This window comes from Ananas comosus, linkage group 21, assembly GCF_001540865.1.
Source record: "Ananas comosus cultivar F153 linkage group 21, ASM154086v1, whole genome shotgun sequence".
NCBI lineage: Eukaryota > Viridiplantae > Streptophyta > Magnoliopsida > Poales > Bromeliaceae > Ananas > Ananas comosus.
The window spans coordinates 3367407-3379033 of NC_033641.1; the positions used below are offsets into that span (position 1 = coordinate 3367407).

General features: G+C 46.8%; 1 protein-coding gene across 1 annotated transcript; it reads left to right on the plus strand.

Annotated features, from left to right (window-relative positions):
• LOC109726764 lies at positions 5459-6412 on the plus strand. Its single transcript, XM_020256554.1, has one exon. It carries the CDS (start codon positions 5459-5461, stop codon positions 6410-6412), a length of 954 nt encoding a protein of 317 aa, XP_020112143.1.

Below are 11627 nucleotides of genomic sequence, written 5' to 3' on the forward strand. Positions count from 1 at the left end.
CTCACACGTGATCGACTTCACTCCACTGGAGCTTGGCGAGGATTTGAGATATGAGGAATGACCGATGCTGATTCTTACTCGGGAGACGAAAGAATTGCGCAACCGGGTGATCCCTTATGTGAAAGTGCAGTGGAGTCATCACGAGGAGCGTGAGGCGACGTGGAAGCCGGAGACGGTGATGCGGGAGTCCTACCCTTACTTGTTTGAGGCTCAGGATTGAGGTATGCGTTAAGTTTCGGGGACGAAACTTTTTGTAGTGGGGGAGGATGTAGTATCCCAGTTTTGCAGCATCTGAGACTTGTCGACACATCTGGAGAGTGCCGGGACAAGTCTGAGTCGTTTTGGCGCGAAATAGATGTAAAACGGACTCAGCGCGACGCGAGAACAGAGTTTTGGCATTGAAATCTACAAAGTACAGGTTTTCAGTATTGAGTACCGATACCACGCAGGGGAGTACCGATACCCCAGTGTATTTTTCGAACTGCTGCTCTCGGGTTGCAATAGTTGATGCTGAGTACCGGTACAGCATCGGGCTGGTACCGGTACTCCAGCTGGGATTTTGAGTTGATGAGGGGTACGTTGGTCATTTGGTTTAATCGTTATCCCCAATGTTTTCCCAGCCTTATATTCTTGCAGAGTGGATTGAGAGGAGGTTTTTGGGTTGCTGTTTTTCCTCTCTCTCTCTAGTTTGATCGTGCACTTGGTGGAGGCCTTGGCTTGAGCTTGGATCGACGTCGACGTCGTGCCGGAGAGCCGTTTGAGCGTGTGGGCGTCGTGGTTGCGTCATTGGGATGCCGAGCGAGCGCGTGGTTCCTCTCCTGTCGACTTCTCGCCAGAGTTGGACTAGGTTCTAGAGGTGGGTTGAAGTTTACCGAAATCGTCGGTTTTCCTCCTAAGCCGGAGTTGACAGCATGTATTTTTGGCTACGTATATTATGTTTAGTAGCTCGAATTCGTTGATTTGCATGTTCTTTGAAATATGAATTTGGAGCATAATTAGTGATTTAGATGAAATATATATGTTGGACTTGGAATTGACTTAGGAGAAAACTATTTAACTCTACACTGTCATTTTCTGAAAACTACTAGATTTAGTTTTAGGAGTTGTAGTTTGTTTGTATTGCCGCAGTTTGTACGTGGTGGATACTCAGATTGGTCTAGGTTGAATTTACGCTCGTGCTGGGATGCCGAGCTTACTTTATAGTTGTGTGTAGACTGTTTCGGACTGTCGGATGCCGTCGCGATTGACGGTAGACCCAAATTTCTGTATTTTGCATCAGATTGTGCCGAGGGCACGTGAGTTTTGGTTGTTAGACCAGTTAGACCCTGTTGCTTTGGTTATAGCTTGTGAGAGCCTGATTGAGCTCGGCAGAGACACGCTTGTATTAAACCACTTTTGGTCAAAATGACCAAAGCGTGGCGAGAAGGATGCTGGAACATGGCCCATGTGACATTCCAACAATATTAGAAGGGTTAGAGTTGAGTCCCGATGAGGTTAGAAAGATTTTAGCATTGCTCGGCGCGAAATGGAGCTAAGGCATTGCTAAAACTGCAGTTGGTGCACTGCGTACTGGTACTGAGGAGGTGGTACCGATACCAAGCAGGCAACCGACAGCAGTTGCTCTCGGGTTTGGACATTTCGGGGCTGCGTACCGGTACGGCATCGGGGTGTACCTATACCCCGCGGCAGACCGAAGATAGCAGCTCTCGGGTTTGGCCTCTGCGTAGCGGCGTACCAGTACGGCATCAAGGCGTACCGGTACCCTGCACTGCAAACAGCAAGTTGGAGTCTGTTGTAAATAGCAATTATTGGGGGGCTTTATTGCAATTGTGGTAGCTTATAAAAGGACCCCACCTCCTCCTCTCTTGTTCACAGCCAAGGAAATATCTCCTTCACTAGTTTTTCCCCCTTTTTCTCTCTAGAAGCTCTCTCTTAAGGGTGGAGGCTAGAGTAAGGATTGGTGGAGATTGAAGTTTGAAGTAGATTTTCATCTTCTTCTTCTTCCTAGGCTCAAGAGAAGAAAGCTTGAGAGGTAAGCTTTTGGAGCTTCAATGGTAGATTTCTAGGGTTTCATTTTTAAGCTCTAAAATTGGTTTTAGTAGAACCCTTTGGTGCTAAATAGATGTTATTTCCTTGAATCGATGATCATTATGGTGTTTTCTTGCAATATTGAATATTTAGGTTTCCAAGGAGGGTTTTGTTAGATTGAGATCTAAAGTTGGGATTCATCTCTTTTATACCTAATTGCTAGGTAATCCAACGCGTTGGTGAACTCGGTTCGGCGATCCGACGAGTCTGCGCAGAGATATTAAAGAAAAGCCTGTTTTTGGCTTCATTTGCCGCAGTCGAAAGGAATAATAGGCTGAAAATTTCGAAACTTGGAATCTAGCTTCGTGGTATCACCAGAAGGTGGGGGGTGTCCACCCCGAAGCAGTTGAACTTCTTCCTATGTCCGAATTGTTCTAATATAGCATATGTTCATATATGTTATCATGCATTATAGGTTATGTTAAGTAATTGTACTTCAATTCCTTACATATTTTCATAGTAAAAATCATATTGTGAGTTGAGCACTTGATTTAGTAGACACATAAGGATTGAGTCTTGACATAGAATCCTATAGTGCTAAAGAACAAAAGATGAACTTGAACATGTAAATGACCTAAAAGAGTAGCATTTGGACTAGTGTAATAGAAACACTATGACATGAACTTAGGAATAGAAGATGATTTTCTGAGTAGTGGCATGTAAACAAGTGTAGTTGGAACACTTACAGCTTGATAACATGAACTTAGGAATAGAAGATGATTTCCTGAGTAGTAGCATGTGAACTAGTGCAGCAGAGGCACTAACTATCCTCGAGTGAGAGTGTTACGGATTTTATGTTGGCATATTTTGTGATGTTAGTCGGAGTCTTGGATGTTTGAAGAAGAAGAGATGAAGATCGAAGACTCGAAGACTCAAAACATGAATCCATAATGCTCGGTAAGTTTAAATACCATTGATGATGATTTATAAATGTTTGAAAGTGTTTGGAAAATTTAGGATGATTTTTAAAATATGAAACTGGACAAATTGAGTTTTTCAATGTGCTGGGACAGGTCCCCAAAGTTGAGAGACCGGTCCCCGAGGGTCCTCACTGCGTGGGATGTTGAGGCAACCGGTCTCTGAAAAGGGAGACCGGTTCCCGAACATGGGATTTTCTGTCACGCAGCGAGGGACCAGTCTCTGGCATGAGAGACCGGTTCCCGAACGTTGTGTTTTCTGTCACGCAACGAGGGACCGGTCTCCCACTCGAGGGACCGGTCTCCCAAAGACCGGTCTTCTCGAGAAGACCAGTCCCTCAGGACGACGTCAGTTTTTAAAATTAGGTTTTTGCAATCCTAGTCGGTTTCTAAGTCTTCTAAGCCTATAAATAAGATGTAGGGTGTTTCTAAAAGATAACGAAGGATAGAATATCTTTTTGAAACCCTAGAAACTTGTTGGGTGCATTCTTTCTTCTCTCGAACAACAAGTTTCTATCGAATCAATTCGTGTAACTCAAAATTTCTCGTTCTTCATGGAGGATTGATCCGGCTATTGCTTAGAAACAACTTCTATGGTTCTTTAATGATTGTCTAAGCAATAAATCATCATCAATCTTGGTATTCTTGCTCCGGACGGAGTGTGCTCATGGATTCGAGTGGGCGTCGTGGATTCGGCGTGATCAAGGCTTCGTGGATTCGAAGTGTGGACGTTTCGTGGATTCGGGACGTGGCGTTCGTGGATTCGGACGTGGGGCGTGGACAACCCATTGGTGTGCGCAAGATCCGGAGAAGATAAAAGAAAGGTTTGAGTCCGTGGAATCGGTAAATCACCTTGTAATCTTTTATTCTTAGTGGATTGTTATCGCGTGTTGGTCCCGTGGTTTTTTGCTCCTAGTTGGAGTTTTTCACGTAAATCTCGGTGTGATTTTTATTTACCGCATTGGTTTTTATCGCATTGAGATTTGTGGTTTTTGACCGTTACACCTATTCACCCCTCTCTAGGTGTTGGATACAATCTAGATAAATCCTTGGTCTCCCTCAAAACTTTCAGAGAGAATTGGATCGTACAAACATAATCTGTGTAACCTTGGCGTGATCGCTCCACCCAAGTAGTGAGCTCCGGAGTAGATGTCGGGTTTGGATAACTTGATTACCCAGCAGGCGGTCTCGGGTGTGTGTAGCGCAGAGTCTATCCACCGACGAGATTTGAGATGTGAGTTTGGGCATAACCTTTGGGTTAGCCGAGATGAGATTGGATATGAGACAGAGTACTTGATAGTAAGTTTCATTGCTATATAGATATTCCCTTTTTATCATGTATAGCATGCAGATTGAGACATAGTATCATATTAGTAGAGTACATTACTATGTTCATGCATTCATTCTATTTATTGAGGTATAGTAGCATGTTGTAGATTTCGTTACTATATAGCAGCTCATTTCATATATCTATCTATCTACTTATACCTGCTTAGACTTAGTGGAAAAATCGGTGGAATCGGCGACCGAACCCACTGGGAACTATTCGTAGTTCTCACCCCACTTTATTGCAGGGCCGAGTGCGAGCGGACCGGGCGAGGACCGCGGTAAGGGCATAGCGCCCTAGTTAGCTAGCAGCTTTTCTTTGTGCATTAGAGTACCCTCGTGTACATGAGTGATAGATGATGTATATATTGGAGAGTTGTAGGTATGTATTTTGAGATGAACATGTATACATTTTGGAGATGAAAAATATAAACTCGATGTATATGTTGAATGGAATTGTGATAGCTGGAACTCTCTATTTCTTTTGTTTAGCTTGTATTGTACTTGCTTAGATCATGTATGAGGTTAATGTTTTCTGGGCAACTGTTTACATACATGATCTTATTGTTGTTAGCCTTGGGCGGACAGGGGAGGCTCTGTCCGTTCTGCGTCTGATCGACATACACGAACTGACCAAATTGGCGGTCGCGAGGCGCGACAGATAAAGTGGTATCAGAGTAAGCAAAGAGAGAAGTCTAGGATGGACCTAGGAGACCCTAGGACGGTAACCTTAAGGCTATAGGTGCGTGAGTGAGACGCGAACCTTTGCCGGTGGCGGAAGTTGATTCTATTGGGTATAATAGTAGTATGTCTCTAGTGGGTTCTAGGGACGGATTCAAGTGGTATTAATTCTCGACTCGAGGTGGTTGTGTTGGCGGCCAACAATATGACGCTAAGAGTTCAGAATGAATACACTTGGGTGCTTTCGCCTAATTGTAATGTTGAGTCGTTTTGTCTTGTGATTGCGAGGAGTTAACAGGTTAAGGTGATTAACCAGTTGTTGCGTTTCAGGAGCTATGGCACCAAGGGGACGCCCCAGGACGCGATCCACTCCGGCACCACCTACCGAGGTGCCCGAACAGTCGGGATCTGAAGAAGTGCGGGAGTTGCGAACGCAGATCGCTACGATGGCTGGTGCGATGCAGCGCCAGGAGGATCAAATCGTTAGGCTACAGGAGTTGGTGGCGCAACAAGCGTCGACTCAAGTGGATGTCGAGCGGACCGCGTCCCCTATCGTTATGCCTGGTATGACGGAGGGTATGGCTACGGTGGCTATACCGGTTGCGGCGCAACCCACGCCGGCGGTAGTAGCTATTGGTTCGGGAACTTCCAATCCCGAAGGTGCGATGATGGCAGCGGAAAGGGAGCGCGCTTTGGCGGCTCTCGTGATGTTCCGAAAGTTTGATCCACCGGTGTTTGACGGGGAGAAGGTCGAGCCGTGGATGGTCGAGTCATGGGTTGACTCGATGGAGACCCTGTTGAATGATCTTTGCACATTGGAGAAGGATAAAGTACACCTCGCCACACATTGTTTGGAGCGCACAACGAAGGTATGGGGGAAGCAGATCAAGAGGGATCGGTCTTCCGAACTTTCGCCGTTGGCGTGGGAGGAATTTCGGGGCTTGATGTATACTAACTATTTCCCCGAAAGCAAGAAGAAGAAGCTCCAAGACCGGTTTAGGAAGCTGAGGCAAGGAAACCGCTCGGTGGGAGAATATGAGCGGGAGTTCTCACATATCATCGACTGCGTCCCCGACGTGATGCGGGATGATAGGGATCGACCCGATTGGTTCGAGCAAGGACTCCGGCCGGATATCTATAGGGCGGTTCACATCCTCAAGCTTACTACCTTTTCGGAAGTGCTAGATCGGGCGTTGTGGGCGGAGCATAGTAATGCCCACATCCGTGAGGAGCGAGAGGCGTCCGAGAAGGACGGGGGTAAGAAGCGAGCCCCTGATGGTTCGGGAGGTCAGTCAAGGCCTAGGAAGCCTCCGAAGTACCTGCGAACACAGTCCAAGGGTCGTGGGGCTCGGTGGTGCGTCATTTGTGGCGGTGATCATGACCCGAACCGTTGTAAGTAGAAAGAGGGGAGACGCTACGCGTGTGGCCAGGCAGGACATATAAGTTGTTACTGTCCAGGGAGGACCTCGCCTGCCCTGTCAATTGCATCGGCTCCGGCGACGTCGAGCTATTATGGAAGAGCTCTACCGACTACTACCTCTGCTGGATGTGCTATGGCGCCGCGTCAGCCTGAGGTGACCTGGTCGGCTCCGAGCGGACGGGTATTCGCCGCTCAAGCCAAGGAACCTGCTGAGGCCGAGGAGCGCAACGTTGTGGTAGGTATGGTTTTGGTTAACGGAGTTCGCTCCAGAGCTATGTTTAATACAGGTGCTACGCATTCGTTCATTAGTAGACCATTTGCTGAGATGCATGGCATAGAGGTTCAATTAAGTAAGAGTACTTGGCGGGTTGAAGCCCCCGAGCGTGCATTTATTATCCGGAAGGAGTGTTTGGCTTGTCCGGTGCAGGTGGGCAATTGGATTATGCCGACACGTTTGTTGGTACTCAAGAGGTTGAAAGATTTCGATCTGATACTGGGCATGGACTGGCTCTCGAAGTACTATGCATCTATCGACTGCAAGAGCAAGGTTATTACCTTTCGAGAGCTAGGACAGGAGGAGTTCACTTATCGAGCGTGCAAAAGCTCGTGCTTCGCCATGACGGTTTCGGCGTCTAGGGCGAGGAAGTTGGTTAGCAGCGGTTGCGCAGCTTATTTGGCAACCGTTGTGGAGGTTGATCGGGAGATTCCAGCATTTGAGAGTATGTCCGTGGTCCGGGAGTTTCCGGATGTGTTTTCTGCGGAGTTACCGGGGATACCGCCGGATCGGGAGGTTGAGTTCGTTATAGACTTGGTTCCCGGGACCGCGCCGATATCGAAGGCTCCATACCGTATGGCACCGGCAGAATTGAAGGAGTTAAGGGCTCAGTTGCAACATCTCCTCGACAAGAAATTTATCAGGCCAAGTGTATCATCGTGGGGAGCCCTAGTTCTGTTTGTGAGGAAGAAAGATGGATCGTTTTGACTCTGCGTGGATTACTGCGAGTTGAACAAGGTCACTATCAAGAACAAGTACCCGTTACCTTGTATCGATGACTTGTTTGATCAGTTGTAGGGGTCGCGAGTATACTCGAAGATAGACCTCCAGTCTGGCTACCATCAGTTGAAGATAAAGCCGGAGGATGTACAAAAGACCGCGTTTCGCACGCGATATGGACACTACGAGTTCACGGTGATGCCGTTTGGGCTCACAAATGCCTCGGCAGCATTCATGGATTTGATGAATCGTGTATTCAGGGCTTACTTAGATCCTCGCCTCCGACCCCGCCGAGGCCGTGCTGCGACTTTTTTTTTTCCCTCTCTGAACCTCCTCCACCGCCTCCGACGACAACGTCTATCTCACCCTCTCTCGCCCTTCTCGTCCTTTCCCTCTCCCTCCTCCTTCGCCTTCTCCGCCGCCTCTCCGCCGACATTGGCGCCGCGGAGGTTGCTGCGGCGCCACAGCCTTGAAATGGGGGATCTTTAACGGCGTCGTCGCCGGTGCCGTGGCAATTGGCGGAGAGGCGTGACAAAAAAAAAAATTATAGAAGATGAAGAAAAAAAAAGACAAAAAATTATATAAGAAGGAAGAAGATAAAATTGCACTGTAAAAATAAGATTACGCTGTTTTAAAATAAATTTGCATTATTTTAATAAAAATTGCACTATTTGATATAGAAATTACACTCTTTTGGAATGGATTTTACACTCTTAAGGCTAACATTGCACTATTTAGGAGAATTTTACACCATTTCTTTTTCTTTTCTTTTTCTCTTTCTCTTCTTCTTCTTCTTCCGCTGCTGCCTCCCGCCCTGCCCGCGAAGGCGCGGTAGGGGCTATCGCCGAGCTCGAGAAAGTCCATTCTAGTTGTCAGGAGCCTCCTCGAGCTCGGCGATAGTCCCCACCGCGCCTTCGCGGGCCAGGCTGGAGGCAGCAGCGGAAGAAGAAGAAGAAGAGAAAGAGAAAAAGAAAAAGAAAAGAAATGGTACAAAATTTTCTAAATAGTGCAATGTTAGCCTTAAGAGTGTAAAATCCATTCCAAAAGAGTGTAATTTCTATATCAAATAGTTCAATTTTTATTAAAACAATGCAAATTTGTTTTAAAATAGTGTAATCTTATTTTTACAGTACAATTTCATCATCTTCTTCTGTAGTATCCCTGATTTTTGGGTTGCCCGTGGTTTTCAGCATCTGAGACTTGTCGACACATCTGGAGAGTGCTGGGACAAGTACAAGTTGTTTCAGCGCGAAATGGACGCAAAACGGACTCAGCGCGACGCGATAACAGAGTTTTGACATTGGAATTTGCGAAGTGCAGATTTTCAGTGCTGAGTACCGGTACCACGCAGGGGAGTACCGATACCCCAGTGTATTTTCTGAATAGACTGCTCTCGGGTTTGCCAATTTGGTGCTGAGTACTGGTACAGTATCGGGCTGGTACCGGTACCCGGTGTGTTAGCGTGCGGGCTGAGAGGCTAAGTACCGGTAACCAAATCTAGTACCGGTACTCGAGCTGGGATTTGGAGTTGGTGAGGGGTATGTTGGTCTTTTGGTTTGATCGTTATCCCCTATGTTCCTACCTTTTTATATGTTCACAGAGAGAGAGTGTTGGTGGGTCTTCTTCTTCTTCTTTCCTTTTCTTTCTAATTGGTGGACTCATGGGTGGTGGAAGTCGCGGCTCGAGCTTGGATCGACGTCGACGTTGCGCCGGAAAGCCGTTCGAGCCAGTAGGCATCGCGGTTGCTCCATTGGATGCCACGCGAGCGCGTGGTTTTCCCTCCTGTCGACTTCTCGCCGTTGTTGGACGAGCTTTTCAAGGTGGGTTGAAGTTTACCGAAATCGCCGGAATATCTCCTAAGTTTTTTATAGCTTGTATCATTGTGTATTTTCCTTGCTAGTACTCGAATTCATGGATTATTGTTTAAATTTGAATTTGGAGTTAAGCTAGTAGCTTAATTGTACATGTTGGACTTGTAATTGATTTAGGAGAAAACATATAGATCCTACACTGTCACTTTCTGAAAATTACCAGATTTAGCTTTAGGAGCTGTGTTTTGTTTGTATCGTCGCTATTAGTATGCGATGGATACCCAGATTGGTGTAGGATGAGTTTACGCTCGTGCTGGGATGCCGAGCTTATTTTATAGTTGTGTGTAGACTGTTTCGGACTGTTGGGTGCCGTCGCGGTTGATGGTGGACCCAGATTTCTATATTTGCATCATATTGTGCCAAGGGCACGTGAGTTTTGGTTGTTAGACCCATTTGCTTCGATGATAGCCTGTGAGAGCTTGATTGAGCTCGACAGAGACACGCTTGCATACTCGGTTGGGTAGCGCCCGCGAGTACCGCTCATGTAAGGAAGTGAATTCTCAAAATTCGAGAGCTATACTTCGTCCAAGATCGACTAATTGTCGAGCGAGTAGGTTTCGGAGAAGCTAGAGATGTTCAAAACACAAAAAGTGCTTTGAAAATCGAGTCCACGAGAGCGAATTGTGCAAGATCTGCACTTAGCAGATTCTGCTCTCGGGGACCGGTCCCTGGCGGTGGGGACCGGTTCCCGTAGCTGAGGTTGCGGCGGACAGCCGACGCAACCGATCCCCTGGCCAGAGGGACCGGTTCTCGTAAGCGCAACCAGGCAGAAGGCTCACGGGGACCGATCCCTCATCGGGAGGACCGGTCTCCAGGGAACCGATCTCTCGGGCAGGGACCGGTTCTCGTACGCATGTTGCGGGGGATTGCTCTCGGGGACCGGTCCTCCCGTTGAGGGACCAGTCCCTCCGCGCGAAAAATGCCCAGTTAGGGCAGGTTGAGAGAGGTAAAGTTGAGGGACTTATTGGCATATTGTTGCAATTGAGGGGTTAAGAGAGGATTTCTCTCTCTCTTTCTCTCATTCCCTCACTTCCCCTACCCGCTCTCTCTCTCTCTCTCTCTTGACGTGAAGAAGAATGAGAAGAAGAAGAAGGGAGAAGGAGAAGAAAAAGAAGATGGAGGGGAACTTGATGAAGATCACCATCACCACCCTCTCCTCTTCCTCTTCCTTCCATTGGAGCTAGCCTAGAGGTAAGCTTCTCAACCCTAATGGTAGAAACCTAGGGTTTTGAGTTTCTAGCTTTGTAAATGAGGTCAAATGGACCTCTAGCACCCTTAATGGTGGATTAATGCTAGAATCTAGAGTTTTGTTGGTGGGTTTTGCTATAGTGCAAACCTAGGGCTCCAAATTGGAAATTTTGTAAAATGATGGGATTGATCTCATTTGAGGGTATCTCAACCTAATTGCTAGGTATTTAAACGCGTGGGAAGCGACGGATTGAGCATTCGTCGAGCGGGTGTAAGGATACCGGCAAAATAAGGCCGAGCGAGCTTCGTTTCGACCAAGAGGGCCGAGGAGGCATCCATAAATCGCGGGATCAGATTCCGAATATCGTAGCAAGAAATCGAAGACCTTTAATTTTCGGATCGCGGATCGTAGGTCGTTCGGTTGTCGCGCGTGAGTTTGGTCGAGCCGAGCGGCGGGCGCCGCGGGCGGCCGATTGCAAGTGACTACGAGCAATCGGAGAGTAAGTAAAGGTGGGTTGTGTTTACCGAAGCGACTAGGTTGCCCCGCATGTCAAAGCGGAATATAAATTCTTGTTGATACATATGTATGTGCATATGGGCATGTTAGCATTATGTAAATATATGCTAGTGGATAGATGCATGCAAATGTTTATATGCTTGTAGAATATATGCTAGGAGAGGTATGATAACATAGTAAGCATAATGTAAAGAATGCATGTCAATGACATAAATGCTAGATGATGCATGTAGTTGATGCTAAATATATGTATGTGAACTGTAGAATACTCGATATGACAAATAGGATGTCAAGTAGATCGAGTGGCATTAACCTAGTGTTAATAAACATAGGTCGGGCAAAGATGACATCGAACCTAGTGTTGATAAACATAGGTCGGGTATGAACCTAGTGTTGTTGAACCTAGGGTCAATCATGAGTGGCATCTAACCTAGTGCTAAAGAACATAGGTTGAGAACGAACCTAGAGTTATCTAAACCTAGGTATGAGGCATTAACCTAGTGTCGTGAACATAGGTTGTGAACTGGACCTAGAGTTAAAGTAAACCTAGGTTATGTGATTGAGGTATTAAACCTAGAGTCAGTTAGACCTAGGATGGAAAGTGCATTGGACCTGGTTATGTTGA

Excerpts from the sequence above, each read along its gene's own strand:
- LOC109726764 (XM_020256554.1), top strand. The coding sequence starts at position 5,459 with ATGGCTGGTGCGATGCAGCGCCAGGAGGATCAAATCGTTAGGCTACAG.